This window comes from Macaca fascicularis, chromosome 16 (genome assembly GCF_037993035.2).
Source record: "Macaca fascicularis isolate 582-1 chromosome 16, T2T-MFA8v1.1".
Classification (NCBI taxonomy): domain Eukaryota; kingdom Metazoa; phylum Chordata; class Mammalia; order Primates; family Cercopithecidae; genus Macaca; species Macaca fascicularis.
The window spans coordinates 21588555-21607492 of record NC_088390.1 but is presented as its reverse complement, the minus strand read 5'-3'; the positions used below and the strand labels follow the sequence as shown (position 1 = coordinate 21607492).

Below are 18938 nucleotides of genomic sequence, written 5' to 3'. Positions count from 1 at the left end.
GTTTGGTTTTCAGTGGTTGTTTTATGCTGCTCAGATGAGTAATCATAGAAATTATCTTAATTTCAATATCTATTAGTCAACTTACATTATTTTTGTGTGGGAGAAACACCTGTGATTTGAAGATAATTTTTAAAAAGCATCATAGCTCTGTATCTCCTTTAGGTATTATTATTTATTTTTAATTATCAAAAACACATAACTTGAAATTTACAATCTGAAATTTTTTAAGCATTCAGTTAATCATGCCAAGTATATTCATATTGTTATGCAACATATCTCTAGAATGTTTTCGTCTTGCAAAACTAAATCGCAATACACGTTAAAGTGCTACCAATTTCCCCCACTGCCTGGTCCTCTACAAATACTACTGCTTTCTCTGTGTCTAAGTCCTTTAGATACCTCATATAAATGGATTAATACAGTCTCTGTCTATTTGTGGTGGTCTTATTTCCTTTTGCATAATGCTGTCAAGATGTATCTTTGTTATAGCTGTTAGAATATTTTCTACTTTTTGAAAACTGAGTAATATCCTATTATTTTTATATTCTATATTATATTTATCCATTCATTTGCTGAGGGAACTTTGGGTTGCTCTCATCTATTGGCATTCATTAATAACACTTCATGTGACTGTATATGTGACAGTTTATATTTGTGCTGTATTATATTTTATTGGTCTAGTTATTCATTCACCTTTATGCCCATACTAAACTGTTTTAATTACTATAGCTTTATAATGTCTTTTGAAATCAAGAACTGTGATACCGCCAACACAGTTCCTGCTTTTAAAGATGGTTGGTCACTTCACTGTGCCTTGAAATTCTATATGACTTTTTGGTTGCTGTCTCTATTTCTGCAAAAATGAAATTAGAATTTTAGAAGGAATTGCATTGAACCTGTAGATCACATTGGGCAGTGTGGGCATTTTCACAATATTAATTATACCAACTTTTGAAGAAGAGAATGCTTAAGCGAGTGTTTCCGTGTATTTGTGAATTTTTCACTTTTCTTCCAGTTATTGACTTACACTTTCAGTCCATTTTGGTTATACATCTGTAAAATTTCATTTAAAAAAAAACGTTTGACTTCTTTTGTGGCCTAACAAGTGCTCTGTTCAAGATAATTTTTATGAGCTGTTGAGAAGGGCATGTAACCTGATGTCATTGAGGTATGATTTCTATACTCCGTAAGGCATACTTTTCTTCATCTGCTCTGGAGTCCTCTGCCCTCCTATCAATTTTAATTCATATTTTATTATTCATTACTGAAAGTGAGATATTGAAATATTCTTTTACCTATCTATTGCTTCAATTCTGTTAATATTTGCTTTATATGTAACCATGTGAGACAGACACACACCCAACCCCCTGTACACGAATACATGTATACATACATTTGTCATAGGTTCCCAGTGAATGAACCCCTTTCTTATTGTTTAATGTCCTTTTTTGTCTCTTGTGACTTTTAACCTAAAGTATATTTTATAAAATATGATAATTTTTGACTTAAGGTATATTTCATGTAATATAATCTTGACCTCTCCTGATCTCATTTGGTCTATATTTACAGAGGATAACTACTTCCATCCTGCCAGTTTTAGTCACTTTTCACCATTAGATATAAAGTGACTCTTGTAGACAAACAAAATTGGTTTTGGCTTCTGAATTATTATTATTATTATTATTATTATTATTATTATTATTATTATTTTGAGATGGAGTCTCACTCTGTCACCAAGCTGGAGTACAGTGGCACGATGTTGGCTCACTGCAAGTTCTGCCTTCCGGATTCAAGCAATTTTTCTGCCTCAGCCTCCCTAATAGCTGGGACTAGGACACGCACCACCACACACAGCTAATTTTTGTATTTTTCATAGAGATGGGGTTTCACCATGTTGGCCAGGATGGGATCAATCTCTTGACCTCGTGATCCGCCTGCCTCAGCTTCCCAAAGTGCTGGGTTTATAGGTGTGAGCCATCATGCCAGGCCTCTAAATAATTTTCATAAACCTTTTCATTTGGTGTATGCCTTTTGATTTGGAACTTTATTTAATTACTATTTCAACAGATTTATGAAAAGGAAGTACTTACTATTGCCATTTTATTGTTTTGGTTTCTTTAGCTTTTTCTTCTCTCTTTCTGTTTTCCTTTGTGTCTTTTTGATATTCATGTTGATATGCTTTCACTGCTTTATTATTTTCTTTTGTGTATTTATATAGGCATTTTCTCTGTGGACCCCTTGGTGATTATATAAAACTCAAAGATACAACAGAATATTTTAATCTGGTAAAAACATAACTTGAGTTGTGTGCAAAAATTTTTCCTTATTATATTTGTCCTCAACTTTATGTTACAGATATCAATTTTATCTTATGTTAAATACACACTGACAGATATTTATGATTATTTTTATGCTTTTATCTTTAAAATTTTAGAGAATAATTAAAACGGTTTACAACATCATTATGCTAATGCTACAGAATTTTATTTTTGTGTACGTGCACATACTTTCTAGATAATTATATGTTTTTATGTAATTATGTGTTGTTTTCTAGCATCATTTTTTTAAATGAAAGTGATTCCTTTCATTAGTTCTTATGAGGCAAGTATAGTGCTGATATACTTTGCAGCATTTGGTTTTATAGGAAGGTTATTATATTTTTCATTTGGTAGAAAAGTTTTGAAAGTTATGTTAGCATTGCTTGAAAGCTTTTTTGTCAGCAGTTTGACCATATGTCACAATTCCCTTCTGGTCTGCAAGGTTTTCATGGATAAATTCAATGGTCATAGGAGCACACTTACAAATGACACATCACTTTTCACTTGCTCTCAATAGTCTCAGCTTGTCTGACTTTTAAAATCTTCTCTTGTATATGTGTCTTGTTATGAATTTCTTTGTGTGTACTCTAGTTGGAGTTTGTTGAGCTTGATTTTTTACATCCCTTTTTCTTAAATTTGAGAATTTCCCAGTCATTATTTCTTCTTGTAATTTTCACCTCCACAATTTGTTTCTTTGCTATTTTAACTTTTGTTGATAATCTCATTTCCCTGATTTTTGAGCATTATTCAGTTTATTTTGAATTTTTAAAATTATTTTATACATCTCTATGTTTTATGGTTGCTTTCTGTAATTTTTAATTTTTTTTATTGGACCACGTTATCCTGATATTTTGTACACATTGTATTCCTTGGTTGATTTTTTTTTTAACAATAAAAAAAAGCTACATGTCACAATCTTTATAATGTGGTTTCATCCTGACAGTCTGAAACCTATTGTCTGTGCTAGACATTCTGAGAGCCTCTCAAATCTGTGGTTAGGATATGTCTGGAATGGTGTGATTATTTTTCAGTTAAATTCCGTGTTTCTTCTTAAAAGGCTGTAATCATTTCCTACACATTTGAACCGTCTGTAGTAGTGCAGTCTCTCTGTTGCTGTAACAATCATTTACCACTGATCACAGCATACCCAAGCTGTCTTTCAGGTTTATCCCACCATTCTTTTCAGTAGCCTGTTTCACAGGAGACCAAAACCCATCTTTTGAAACATCTAAGCCAGAAGTAAGCATACGTTTGTGAAAATCATCTTTCTCTTTTGAGGAAGTGGCCAGGAGTTGGCAGTTTACTCCTAAAGGCACCATGCTGTATTGCAAAGGAGGAAAGGGTGCCTTGGGTAAATGTAACAAACTCCTTCCCCTTTTATGTGGCTTTTTGCATTGTCCTCAGCTGGGGGCCTGGAAACACTTAACTCATTTATAGAGTTCCCAAATAGGCATTTTAGTCAGTATGTTGTTGTTACATATATATGTCTATGAAGCTATTAGGGCCTATGGTATTTTGTTTTGCCATCTTGCTAACGTACTTGATACAATTTTATATGTTAGAGTTATATAGTATATTTATCAAAGTCTAGTTTTGGGGTAATTTATTATTTTTATGTTTTGCAGCTATGTATTCTCAATACACCAAAGAGCTTTGGCCAGAGAAAGGCCCAAAATATTCATTGCGAGAAGCACTACTGAGAAGATACAGAATATGTGGACATGGGAATTTACAATGTAGGAAAGGCTGTAGAAGTGTAAGTAAGGTGCAGAAAGGATGTTATAACAGACTTAACCAATCTTTGTCAACTACACATAGTAAAATATTTCAATGTAATAAATGTGTGAAAGTCTTTAGTAAATTGTCGGATTTAAATAGACATAAGATAAGACATACTGGAGAGAAACCTTTCAGATGTAAAGCATGTGGCAAATTTTTTCACATGTTCTCACTCCTAACTCAACATCAGAGAATCCACACTAGAGAGAGTCCCTACAAATGTGAAGAATATGGCAAAGCCTTTAACTGGCCCTCAAACCTTGTTAAACATGAGAGAATTCATACTGGAGAGAAACCCCACAAATGTGATGAATGTGGCAAAGGCTTTTTACAGTCTGCAAACCTTATTATACACAAGAGAATTCATACTGGAGAGACACCCTACAAATGTGACGAGTGTGACAAAGCCTTTAAGTGCATCTCAGTCCTGACAAAACATAAGAGAATTCATACTGGAGAGAAGCCCTACAAATGTGAGGATTGTGGCAAAGCCTTTAAATGGTTCTCAGCTTTTAGTAGCCATAAGAGAATTCATACTGGAGAGAAACCTTACATTTGTAAAGAATGTGGCAAAGCCTTTAAAGAGGCCTCATACCTTAGTGGACATAAGAAAATTCATACTGGAGAGAAACCCTACAAATGTGAAGAATGTGGCAAAGCCTTTATGTGGGTCTCATGCCTTACTAGACATATGAGGACTCATACTGGAGAGAAACCCTATAATTGTGATGAATGTGGCAAAGCCTTTAAATACTCCTCAAACCTTAATGCACATAAGAAAACTCATACTGGAGAGAAAGCCTACAAATGTGGAGAATGTGGGAAAGCCTTTAAGTATCGCTCAACCCTTAGTAAACATAAGAGAATTCATTGTGGAGGGAAACCCTACAAATGTGATGAATGTAGCAAAGCATTTAAGTCCACCTCAGACCTGACAAAACATAAGATAATTCATACTGGAGAGAAACCCTACAAATGTGAGGATTGTGGCAAAGCCTTTAAATGGTTCTCAATCCTTACTAGACATAAGAGAATTCATACTGGAGAGAAACTTTACATTTGTAAAGGGTGTGGCAAAGCCTTTAAACAGGCCTCAGTCCTTAATGGACATAAGAAAGTTCATACTGGAGAGAAACCCCACAAATGTGAAGAGTGTGGCAAAGCCTTTAAGTGGTTGTCATGCCTTACTAGACATAAGAGGAGTCACACTGAAGAGAAACCCTGTACTTGTGATGAATGTGGCAAAGCCTTTAAATACTCTTCAAACCTCAATGAACATAAGAAAATTCATACTGTAGAGAAACCCTACAAATGTGAAGAATGTGGGAAAGCCTTTAAGTGTCACTCATCTGTTACTGATCATAAGAGAATTCATACTGGAGAGAGACCCTACAAATGTAAAGAATGTGACAAAATCTTTAACTGGGCCTCCAGCCTTCTAAAGCATAAGAGAATTCATACTGGAAGGATATCTTACAAATGTGAAGAATGTGGCAAAGCCTTTACATCTTGTTCAAGCCTTTCTAATCATAAGATACTTCATACTTGAGAGAAAGTCTAGAAACCTGAAAAATGTGACAGAGTTTTATCCAGAACTCAAACGCTTCTAAATATAAATCATAATGGAGAGAAACCCTAAAAATGTGAAGAATGTTACAAAGCCTTTAAATGTTTGTCACATATTACTGTACACTGTACATAGGAGCATTGATACTGGAGAGTGCCCCTACCAATACAAAGAAAGGGGTATTATATTTAGTCAGTGCTCATAGCTTATACTATATGAAAGCAATTATAGTTCAGAAATATTGTAAAAACACAAAGAATGTGGCAAAACATTTCTGTATAAATTCTACTCAACTTTAAATACTTCATACTTAATTAAAGCATTATACATGTAATTAAGACTTTTTAGAAAACATAAGCCTTTAAAGTGAACAAGAGTGTTGATTCTGAAGATAAATATTAAAACTGTAAAGACGGTGTAATCACCTCACTTTGATCACAGATATTTTTGTACACATATTTTATGCCAGAGGAAAACCCGGAAGACGCTTCGAAAACTTTATTAAACATCAGAAAATTTGTATTCAAGAGAAACACTATAAATATATTGAATGTGGAAGAACATTTTTTTCTTTGTCATTTATTATTTTTGTTGGGACAACATATATACATATGTACAAAATACCTACTGTCAGAATCCTCTTTTATAACTTCATTTGATTTATAAAAACGGGACAGCAAAATAACTTAGGTCACTAATACTGTACAAAAATAAAACTGATTAAACAATTCTAAAGATCAGCATCTTACAGTATTACAGATCATCTATTGTGAAAGAACATCTCAGTCTATCCAGAGTACTGTGCTAAATCTATCTGCAAACTGACAAACTAATCAGTTTCTGTAATACCAAATTCCACATAGAATTCTTAAAAGCAGCATGATGTGGAGCTAAACTTTAGACTTTAAAACTTTAAGCCAGGGCATCATTCCACAATGGTGAAAGGCTGTTTTATTGCCTAACCAAGGAGTGGAGATATATTAACTCTAAAACTATTAAATTTTCCAGAATATGACAACTACTTACAGTATTAGATAAAACAGCTTTTCTTTCTTGTTAAACACCTGCAATAGTCTTTCATAAATTCAGCTAGGTTAAAAAAGTAAAGAAAAATTACTGTCCTGCATTTGAATTTTCATAAGTTATATCCATGGTCTTTTTAATATAAAAAGTAATTATTTCATAGTTTTAGTGTTCAACGAACTCAGTAGTCCTATTTGAACCGTATCTTTATATAGTAAATCTAATGTGAATGCTGTTTCCTGTTTTGTGATGTTTTAAAACAGAATTTAATTACAAAGAATAAAAAGTCTTGAGTTCATATGTTACATAACTATAACATATAAGAGCATATCAAATGTATGTTTGTCAATAACTTGAAAAGACAACAACGTTTTGGGGAAGCAAATTGTGCATTTTTTAAAAACAAGTTGATGCATTTATATCCATCTAAGTGCTGGACAAAGCCACATATAGATTTACTCCTGAAACTATATAGACTGTCTTTCACTGACTTTGCTTTGCTTTATTTCATTTCTTTGAGGGAAAGATGACTTTACAAGTTCAACCCCAAACTCTTCACTCACTAAAAGGCAGCATGCAGAATTTCATAAGCAGAACCATTCTGTGAGCTGAGTAAGAAATAGGCAGCCTAACCTATTTCGTATGAAAGAACAGATGCCCTTAAAACTTATTTTGGACACAAAAATTAAAATTTGGTTTAAAAATAAGTGTTTCTAAAATCTGAAACAGAGGTAGAAAGTGTTCGTTAGTGGAAACACATTTGTTTAAAAACCACAGCTTAGATGAAATCAGACAGACAAAATGTCTGCATTTAGGCATTTGACAGAATCAGTGTTGAATATAGAAAAGAAAACAAAGCTAAAATTATTACATAAATTGTTTTTATGTAATTTTAAAAGGAGATTAATGTTGAAGAGGTGTATTTACATTCAAAGTGTACCTTTTTCCATCGAACTGTAGAATTCTCCATTGAATTTTAGAATTTTTGAAAAGCAAATGTTGATCCAATTCAACTTTTAAATACCTTCATGCTTTTCCTTGATACCTGTTGTTCATGTAATAGCACTGAGTCAACAACTGTTGCTGCATCAGAGCTATGAGGGTTTTTTTTTTTTTTGTATTAGATGGGCATCATTCATAAATTATTCCATGGATGAGTGAGGACAGTGAAATGCAAGATCTCTGATGAAAATATAAATGGAGAAGTTCTTTTTGGTTAAGCCTGGTAAGAGATGCATGAAGTGGATGTTTAGAGTAATATTCATCTGCATTTTAATGAAAAGGAAACATTTTAAATGTTTGTAGTAAACAGTTTTACCATTTGCAGTTTTATGTAATAAAATGAAGTTAGTGTTGTAACACTTTTTTTTGAGATTATGTGTGAGCCTAATTTGTTTTAAATTCAAATTGTGTTTAATGTATTAAGACTATAATGCATGTAATGAAGTGTTATCTTGCCACCAACATTAAATTGTCCTCTTACTCAAGGATATAAAATATGGTAACAATATATTATTTGGTAACATAGTGAAATGACATATCCAGTAATCCCTGTTGCCAGTGACTTTACACATAACTTAAAGAACTTTGCTCCCATAGATTGTATTTTATTTTTATTTAAAGTTATTTAAAGTTATGTTTAATTTTTGTGAGTATGTAGATGTATATGTTTATGAGCATATATGGAATATTTTGATACAGTCATTACATGTGTAGTGATCTCATTAGAGTAAAGGAGATAGCTATTATCTCAAGCATGTACCCTTTGTGTTACAAATAATCTAATTATACTTCTTATTTTTAAAATGTACAACTAAATTTTTAAGGATTACATGATTATTATGATCACAATGAAAACTTGTAGGAGTTCAAATAAAATCTATATATTTTTGAGTCCTGAATGACTATTAACAAAATTTTGTCCTGTATTTTTATTTGAACATGTGTCCTCTTTCCCTACAAACATATAACATATACAGATTTTTAGTTTTGATTTACATACAGTTAAATGTACAAAGCCCTTACTCTAAAGATAACCTTTAGATGTAAGGGAATTATGAGGCAAGTAATTGGGTTCGTGTGCGTGTGTGTGTACCTATTTTGAAAAGAAAAGAATATTGAAAGAAAACAATTTTTGTAGGGTTGGTAATTTACTAGAAAACTAATAGTGTGATTTGGCCATGTGTCCCCACCGAAACCTCATGTCGAATTGTAATCCCAAGTGTTGGAGGAGAGACCTGGAGGGAGGTGATTGAATCATGGGGACCTACATTCACCTTGCTGTTCTCATGATAGTGAGTGAGTTCTCATGAGATCTTTTTAAAAAGAGTGTGGCACTCTCACCTTGTCTTTCTCTTTTTCCTCCTCTGGCCATGTAAGTTGTGCCTCCTTCCCGTTTGCCGTCTGCCATGATTGTAAGTTTCCTGAGGCCTCCCCAGCCACGTGTTCTGTACAGCCTGCGGAACTATGAGTCAATTAAACCTCTTTTCTTTATAAATTACTCAATCTCAGGTAGTATTTTATAGCAATGTAAAAGTGGACTAGTACAACTAGCAACTTCACAGATTCTGAAAACAAATCTGTATTCTCTGATTTGTATTGAACTTATTTTTGTAAAATATTATGGCTCATGATTCAGAATCTCCCCATGCAAATTCTGTCTTTATTTGCCTGCCACTCATGCTAGAATCATAATTGTTTTGTTTCTTATAATATTTTTGCTTCATGAAGTATTCTTTATATGAATTGGTCAGGGATTATAAAAATAATTTTTATGAAATTTAGAAGTGCACAGAAAATAATTTTTAGAGCAAGTAATACCACATTGATTATATTATTTTTCACTGTCTTATGAGCTACAGTGGGCCATGAAGATATCCATTAAAAACAAACATTAAAATATAAAATGTGGCCTAAAAGTATCAAAAGAAGAGAGGGAGAACCTCACAGCAAAGCCCACATTAGAGCTGGGTGTAGCCCAGCAGTTGTTGCTGGACTTTCCTGTGGGTGAAAGAAGCTTCGGGTGGGGCCCTCTACTGTTGTTCACTGCTGATGGGTGCAGGAAGAGCTGCTTGGTGTCTCAGGACTTTTGCCCACCTGGTCTTGGCTCTGCTAAGAGTTTCTTTCCAGTGGGGAAGTTGTGCCCCCAGCCCATGTCCACCCCTCATGGGGAGCCATGCTCAGTGTCTGGGGATGAGGACCGTCAGTCCACTAACTGGGGGTCCACCTGGCCTGTGCACATGGCTGCCTCCCAGGCCCAGGCCCACAACCACTGGCAACCCTTGACCAGTCATTCTCAGCCAAGTCCCCACATCATGGTGTGCCCATGTCACAGGGCTCAGGAGTCCCCCAGGACACAATTGCTCACCCATAGAATCCTGCCTCAAAGTCTCAGGTTCTCATGTAAGGCAGGATGATGAGGGGGCAACCATGCCTTTGACTTGTCCTGCATCTGAACTGGGCACAGTTCTTTCTGCTCCATGTATGTTACCTCATCAAATAGCAGCCCCATGCTGGAGGTAGGCACAGGGAGGTTAAGCAACTTGCCCAAGGTCACACAGCCAGGAAATTGACCAGTTAGGATTTGAACCTGGGTTGCCTGGCTCTGGAAACCTAAGGTCCCTGAGAACTCTGTTATGGTATAAGTGTGGCACCTCCCAGGCCCCCAGCTCTCACTCCGTCAGGCCCTGCTTGCCTCTCAAACACCCCTAAGACCAGATCACAGGGTTGACTCCAGGCATTGAACCAACACTGCACCCTACAGGCTGGGTCCACTGGTTTCTTCCCTGGGCTCGGGACTTAACCAGCTGCATGTAGCTGCTTGGAAGGCTCTGGCAACTGAAACCCTCCAGTTCCAGTGCACTCATCACCACCCCCAACCTGATTGTTCCTGTGACCTTGTTCAGCTTGACTCAGATGACGCCATCTAACACAAGGTAGCTCCCCATGCTGATCAGCCCCGAGAGGCCCTCCCCTGCTCCCCACCTCCACCATTGGTCTCTCTCCCCCAATATCTTCAAGTTCTCAAGGTTGCAAACTTTTCTGCCTCTTCCCAGTCCTAGCCGCTAGATGGCACGTCCCAGCACTTGTCTGTAATCATCCCTCACCTCTCTGACAGATTCTTGGGTTCATGTCCTCTCCAAGGACCCTTGCAGCATTTCTGGAAGCAACATTTGAACTGCAAGCTTGCTATAGACACAGGACAACAGGCAACCTCTCACTTCTCACCAACTCACTGATTTCTGCCTCACAATCAGCCATTTTCAGTTGTTGCAGATTTTTATCTGTATTTAACTTCAGATTTTAAAAGTACATAATTATATCTTATGTAAACATATGTAGTGCCTTACATTTAAAGCTTTTCTATTGCATTTGTGCTGTTGCAAAATAGAGTTGTAACCCTCTTAACACACAAACTTGGCAGTCTAGTTACTTCACAACAGGGTTTCTACTGTTATGAATGCGTAAATAATGTTCACACCCCAGCCATGTGCAGAACTGTGGTTTCATTTTCTCTTAAGTAACCTTTTTTTGCCTGCATTAACAAATGTTTTGTTATTTTATTTGCAACAATTTCTAGGCAGCTGCCACTCATTAAGTTCTACCTATTGTAAAGAGACAAAATTTCTCTGAAAATGGGCTACTGGGTTCTGTTTCTTTCATTGGCTTATTTCTCTTGGATGCATTTTTGTGTTTTCTTCACTGTGTTCTGGTTGCTCTCTAGTTCTTATGCTAACCAGAACACGCTGGGGAGTGAGACGGACAGCTATTAATCATTCCACTGAGAAACAGGCAGGAATCAGGACTGTCAACCTACCTGTAGGCCACAGGGCAGTCAGTGGCTGTCTTGGGACTTGCTTTTGCCATCAACCAGGGGATTCTTGGGCCTTGCTTGGGTTTGCATTTCTTGTCCTGGTTTTTCCTTTTGTCCATGTCCTTTATTTCCTAGAGCACATCCTCTTGTAGCTTTCTGAGAAATGGTTCATGGGAGTTAAATTTTGAAACATTTTTATCTTTGAAATTGTCTGTGTGCAACAAACACTACTGATGGTGTGTTTGAACACTGGTGCCTAGATTGGAAATTCTTAATCCTCAGGATTTTGAAGGTGTTGGTTCATTGTCATCAATATTCTGGTTGCTGTTACGTGTAAAGCCATTTTTATTCCTGGTCCTGTGTATATGGTCTGCTTTGTTTTCCTCACTGGAAGCTTCTGAATGCATCTCTTTTCCTCAGTGTTATGACACATTATGGTGCTATGTCCTGGTGTGGGTTAATCCTCATTACTTGGGCTGAGTATGTCTGTACTCTTTCTCAGTTTTTTTTGCTCTCCCTTTTTGGTAAGCTGCAGGACTCCTGCATCCATCTTCCAATTTTATCCCATTTTCCATCTCTCAGAGGAGGCTGAGCAGTGCATTTGGGGAGAGTGTGGACTCCTGGGTTGGATTCCAGTTCTGCCAGTCACTCTGTGTAGGACCTTTGGAAAATCATTTCAACTGCTTTTGCCTCAGTTTTCTCATCTATAAAAGGAGATTCATAGACAGAAATAGAGTTATTTGAGATTAAATGGAATTGATTCATAATAATGATGATGAAGATGATGATGATGATTTTAAATGGGTCTCCTTTAAAGTAGTCTCTTAATAGGCATTTGGGTATTACCAAGAACCCAAAAGAGAGAGGCTCTGGAGGGGGGCAGCTTGGCTCTGTCCTCACATGTCACTGCCAGCAGCTGGGCCCATACAGAATGCCCACCTGGAGGTTCCTGTTCCTGCAGCAGCAGCCCAGGCTGGTCCCCACTTCCCAGCCACCTAGCCATCCCCCTGTGATGCATCTCCCTTCCTGAGCAGCTGTGTTTGGCAGAGACTTACTCGTGGGCATGCTTCTGTCTGGGTGCTTTTGTTGGAATCACATACCCACGTATGTTAATGTAGGTGAAACACAGGGTCAGAGGCTAAGCGCTAGTCCTAGGGCTGCTGAATGACTTTGGATAGGTAACTTCCCAGCTGGCCTCAGTTTCCCACTCATAACAGAAGCCTGGCCTTGTTGACCCCAAAGTGTCTCTCACCTCCACATCTTGGATTAGGTGCACTTGAGACCATGTTCCCGGCCAACGGAACCTCTGTAACCAGTGGCCCCTCCAAGTGTTGACATTCCCATCCCCTGCACCACATTCCTTCATTATGAGCTTCTATCCCCAAGCTGACCACAAATTTTAATTGGAGACAAATCTAATATATTTCTCCCCTTAGTCCCACCATAACCCAGTCCAGAGCCATCCTGGACACAGGCTGTCATGGCTTCTGATGTGCTTGGCTCCTCTCTCTAACTTGGCAGGACACCATCCTTGAAAGCCCTTGCCTTATTATCTTTGAAATAATCTGTATTAGTCCATTTTCACAGTGCTGTAAAGAACTACTGGAGACTGGGAAATTGATAAGGAAAATAGTTTTAATTGAGTCACAGTTCTACATGGCTGGGGAGGCCTCGGGAGACTTACACTCATGGCAGAAGGGGAAGCAGGCGTGTCTTACATGGCAGCAGGTGGGAGAGAGTGAGTGTGTGTAGGAGGAACTGTGAAACACTTATAAAACCATCAGATCTCAAGAAAACTCACTCACTATCATGAAAACAGCATGGGGGAAAGTACACCCATTATCTGATCACATCCCACCAGGTCCTGCCCTTGACACATGGAGTTCTGGGGATTACAATTCAATATGAGATTTGGGTGGGGACATAGAGCCAAATCATATCACAGCCCATAGATGTAGGCACTCATGCTGGCTGTGGCCAATTAAAACATGCAAGGGCACTGGCCCTCCTGGCTTGGCCCAGCCCGGCCTCCCTCCCTGGCTCTGAGGGACCATTGAACCTGGAGTTCAGAATTGGATCAATCACAAGTGCTGGGTTGGTCATGGAGCAGAGTGTGTTGACCTGTTGGGCACCTTCTTGGGACCACTGGCCTCCAGGGGCCAGCAGGAGGGAGTGACCCAGGCCCTGGCAGGAGGAGCCCCAACAGTATGCAGCTCTATCACCAGTGAATGTCTGTCACCAGCAGGAGCTCGCTGGCCTTGATGTGGTCTTCGAGGGCCTCACTTTGTCCAGGATGTCCACCTCCACAACCCTGAGGACATCAGTGATGGGAACCACTTATTTCAATTTGGTGGCACAATTCCAACCTCAGGGAAAAATCTAATCATGTGGGGAGGGCTTGAGAATAAAATACACATCATGTGTGCATGCAAGTGTGTGATACCCTGCACAGTGTCTACAGGAAGCTCCGAGAATAACAGTATTTCCTGAGGGCTTATGGTGGTTGCCACACCCTCTATAGCCCTTCTACCCCCCATGGTGCTATGCAGCATCTCATGGCTGATGCTGGGCTCGGCTGGGCTTCTGGGCAGAGACCACCCATTACACAGGCACCTTGGGCTTCCCCACACTGTCTGGAGTTCCTGCAATCTTACTTTAAAAGATAAAAGTGACTCATTAAATAAAGAAATAACTGCTTGTTACTTAACAAAAATCAATGCACCTTTTTATGAATAAATCCACACATCAGGACACTGTTCTTTGTCAAGCATATGTACCCTTTGGTTGCCAATGACCCCTGTACAGAGAGGTGAGCTGCGTGGGATTTGTTACCAGCACAGGGGCACCAAAAATTCACCACCAAGCTTGTCCAGTTCCCTCTTCATTCCTGTCTTTCAGGAGATACGGTCCCTCCTCCCTACTGACTTCAGAGGATATCTGGCTGCTGGGGCCCTCTGCTGAGGGGTGCTGTGGGGCTGTGGGGCTCCGCTTCAGTGCCTGAGGCCCACCTCCTTGCTCACTAGTATGACAGCCTCCAGGGGAATTTCCATCACAACCAGAAGAGGAGGCCCCCAGGTGGTCTTTCTAGGGAGTCCCCCTCAGATGCCCTGTCCTCCACTACCCCTTGGAAGAGACCCCAGGATGCAGGTTGTTCCTGGACAGGCTTCCCTCTGTCCTGCCCCAGGCTGGCTGCCTGCCCTGGATGGCATCCTAGGGAGCAGGGCCAGGTCAGAGTACCCAGGACTGCACACCCTGTCCCCAGCAACAAGAACAGCTGAGGGGCTCAGAGAGCTGGGGGACTGACAGCTGAACACAGGCTGAGCGCATCAGTGTGTATTACTATGTGTGCAGGTCTGTGTGTGTTTTAGTATTGGCATGCATGTCAGTGTATGTTAGTGAGTGCACACAGTTCTATGTGTGTGTTAGTGTGGGCATGCATCAGTGTATATAAGTGTGTGCACACGGTTCTGTGTGTTAGTGTGTGCATGTGGCACCGTGTGTATGTTAGTGTGTGCATGTGGTACTGTGTGTATGTTAGTGTGTGCACATGGTTCTGTGTGTGTGTTAGTGTGGGCATGCATCAGTATGTGTGTTCGTGTTTGCACACATGTGTCACTCCATGTGGCATTTGGGATTTCCTGTGGGACCCCTCCTGGCACAGACTGGCTTTGGAGCTCTGCCCAGTGCTCCTTGCTGTGGCTTCTGTCAGAAGGAATATGAGTAAAAGCCATCACCAGAAGATGCCTCAAATCATAATCTGGCCCGACCGAAAATGTAATGGCCACATAAAAGGCTTTTTAATTTTTTGCTTAAGATTTGGCAAGTATTTTGTTAGTAAAATGTGCTCATGCATTTCTGTAAACATACAGATAGGATTGGTCGTCCATGGCCTTCTAGTCACGGGCTCTCAGCTCCTATAGGCAGTGGGTCAGGGCTGGCCTGGGCTGTGGGGAGGCCCCAGGAGCCTTTTTGAGTCAGCTCCTCACATATCCTGCTCTTGCAGGACTGCTGCTTGTGTGCTGTGCTCCCGCTGGCATGGCGCACATGGTCAAAGCTTCCTAGTAGGAGCCACCCACTCACCCCCAAGGAGCCCCATGAAGGGCAGCTGGTCTCACATTAGGGAGTCTTTGTCCAGAGGGAGGGGAGCACCTAGTGTGCTGAGTGCTCCTACATTACCCAGGAGGAGAAACCACATTGATGGGGCATGGAGGGGGCAGATTTCAGCCCTGTCCATCACATCACATACACTAGGGCTCCTTCTGTATCCCAGAAAGAAGCACCTAGGTACTCACCCCCACTGTGTCACCAGCCCCAGCCCCCTGATCCCCAGCCCTGCCCTGTCACACTTTCAGATCTTCAGACACACACTCTCCAGCCTCACTGCAGGTTGGGATGGGGTGGGCCCCCTTTTCCTCCCTCCCCAGAGTCCTCATAGATGAGGCTGGATGGCCCCAGACAGGCCACCATATAGTCACCATGAAAGGGACAACTAGAAGGATAGGGGACACAGAATTCACATTGTGTGGCTGGCGGGCTGGAGCTCATTTTCCCAGGAAAGGTCTATTTTGCAAATCAGAGAGGGTGGACTGAATCCAAACCTGAGCACTTGTACCTCAGCATGGTGGGCAGCAAGCCACAGCTCCAGGCCTCACCCAGTCATCCCACTGCGTCAGGCTCACCACGGGCTGTCCTGCTGCTGAGGGGCCAGCATGACCAAGGAATAGTGACAGAGCCCCTCACTCACCCCATCCTAAGACTCTAACCACAGAGAAATCCCCCTCCCTGCAGTGTTATAATTTTTTAAAAATTGAATTCATTAAGAATTTTCCTGCACCTACAACAAAAAGTGAAATAACAACCAAAGTGAAATAAAGTTAAACAAGTGAAAACCACGACCACCATCCTAAAATAGTCTTGTGGAGTCCGCCAAGCACCTGGTGCCCCATCGCCCTATGTTTTTGTAATATTTTCAAAGTTAAGCTGTTTTCTACTCTTTGTCTTAAAGGGGGCCCTCAAATTGTACACAATGAAGGCCCACAAACCCTGGCCCTGCCCTGGTGAGGGGAATTCTCACTTGTCTTAGGTCCCCATGGCATGACTTAAGTAATCTGTTTCCTTGGCCAGTAGCAGGGAGAAATCAGAGGAACAGGGAAAGGTTCAGTTCCTGGGTGAGGCTGCAGCCTCAGGACCCCGGGTCCCCTGGCTGCAGGTCCCTCATCCTTGGAAATTAAAGTGGCATTCTGAGTAGAAAAGACACTGCCTGGTCTTCCCCCACCCACAGAGTCAGGAGCGGGTGACAAGGGTGCAGGCCCCTGGCCTCTGTTCCAGAGACCTGGTTTCATTGGTCAGGGGCACTGCTCACAGCCTCTGAGCAGCACCAGGCGGTGTGCGTGCCAGGGAGTGGCAGCTTCTGTTTCTGATAGAGGCCTGGGAACCAAGATTGAATGGATTAGTTAAGATGATGTAAAAAAAATTGATCTGTGACCTACGATTTAGGGCCTCTGCTCCCTCTGGTATTTTGGCAGTGAGAGCTGGCCAGGAAATGGGACTGGACACTTGCCTGCCCTCCTGTGTTGGACAGTGGGTGGCAAACAGCTAGAGAAGTCCAGGCCTGCAGCTTGCCCTTATATGAAAACAAGCACATCGCAAGACAGGATCATTAACATAAAACATTTACAAAATTAAGCTCATGTAGGGTCATCTATCAAGTTTCAAACACTTCCAAGGATTGAATTTATAAAGATAATGTGTTCTGATCATGTAGAATTAAGTTAAAAATTAAAACAAATAGATAACCAGAATAAAAATATTTCAAGTTTGGGAATTAAGAAAACTTTTTAAAATAAAATATATGTCGAAGAAAAGAGGCACACTGGAAATAAAAATATTTTAAATTTAATGACAATACAAATATATTATACCAATGTGTGTAATATGAAGTCAGACGTTTTTGAAGTAGACTTACACTACAAATGCGTGATAAAGAAAAGAAGAAAGCCTGAAACTCACTTATCTGCAGTTATCTCAAGAAGTTAATTTGAAAACCTCAAAGTAAGAAGAAAGTTACAAAGATAAGAAATTGATTAAATAGAAAACAATCCTATAACTGTTAAAAAATAATAATAATAACCGGGGAAGTTGGTCTCAGGGTTTTTAAGCAGTCCCCCAATTAGGGCGGATTCAGGAACCACAGAAAAACAAAGGACACGACGCGACGCAGCCCAAGCAGAGCCACACAGACAGGCGATCCAGAAGGTAGGGCGAGTCGAAAACGAAAGCGATGCAGTATGAGACCCACATTGCTTTCAGGAGACATCACTTACACACAGACACACACACAGACACACACACACACACACACACACGGCCACATACGCACGGAAACATACATCACTTGCAACATTCCCATAGCAACACACAGCCCAGCAGCTTCTGAGACTGCGCGGTACTGCTTTGCCACGAAGCCCTACCAGGGACAGCAGCCCCAGAAAACAGGTGGGCTGTACCTAGAAATGACAGGGGGAAACCCTCAAGAAGACTCACCCCCACATGGTCTAGGCAGGTCCGATGCCTCCTGCAGGTCCTTTAGGATCCTCAGGGATTTCGCGCTGTTATTTCTGAAGCTCTGCTTGAGATTTCTTCAGGCTGACTCGCCACTGCCGTCTGCTAGGATTGTGGGACTATCACGTGGATCCTTCAAAGACGACAAGAGAGAGTCCAACGCGGACGCACGTGCACAAACGTCTCCTCCGCCAAGCCACGGATACTTGTCGCCAGGCAGCAGTGGCAGTCACTGTGACGCGAGCCTTCCCTCACTACACGCACATGGGGCCCAGAGACTGGCGCATGCGCATTCGCGAGGCAGCCTCGCGAGCTGAACTGTCAGGGCTGTCAGCCTGCCTAAGCAGCGGAAAATGGGACAGGCCGAGCCAGCCTGGTCTCGGGGAAAAGGCTGCCTGCGACAACCACTGCGGGACCCTAAAAGTCTTGACCATAGGGCCTCCTCCGGCCATCTCCGTGGCCGGGTCCTGCTAAAGGGGGAGGAGTTTCAAGAATGTGAGGTGGGCGCTGGAAACCGCTCTTCGGATTCCCTCGCTGAAAGAGGCTGTGCGCAGGAATTGGGTCCCACGGGGATGGGAATACAGTCTGGTGAGTTGATGAGGGGTCTCTGGGTGATGGAATCATCCCTGATAACCCTTAGGCGGGTGTCACTGACAGATAGCCGGGCCCTTGAGCTCATTGCCTCCCTTTATCCTGGGCCTCCCAGACGCTCGTGCTTCTCAGCACAACTTTTTTGGGAATGGCAGGCACCGCGACAAAAACAAGGGCAATCTGGTACCGGGTCTTTGAAGTGGAAATGGTAACCCACAAGAGCATATGAAGATGAGAGAGTGTCTCAGAGGCCGTCTGGGGTGACTGCAAGCCTGAAGAGCATGTC

At 41.0% G+C, this 18938-nt stretch overlaps 1 protein-coding gene across 1 annotated transcript in view; it reads left to right on the top strand.

Annotated features, from left to right (window-relative positions):
• Window positions 1-18535, top strand: part of LOC135967809 (uncharacterized) — a 29938-nt gene extending 11403 nt beyond the window's left edge. Inside the window, exons 2-4 of the mRNA XM_065532192.1 lie at window positions 3944-5320; window positions 17912-17995; window positions 18171-18535. Coding sequence (XP_065388264.1) covers window positions 3944-5320; window positions 17912-17995; window positions 18171-18535 — 1826 coding nt within the window. The remainder of the gene's footprint in view (window positions 1-3943; window positions 5321-17911; window positions 17996-18170) is intronic.
• Window positions 18536-18938: the final 403 nt, after the last annotated feature.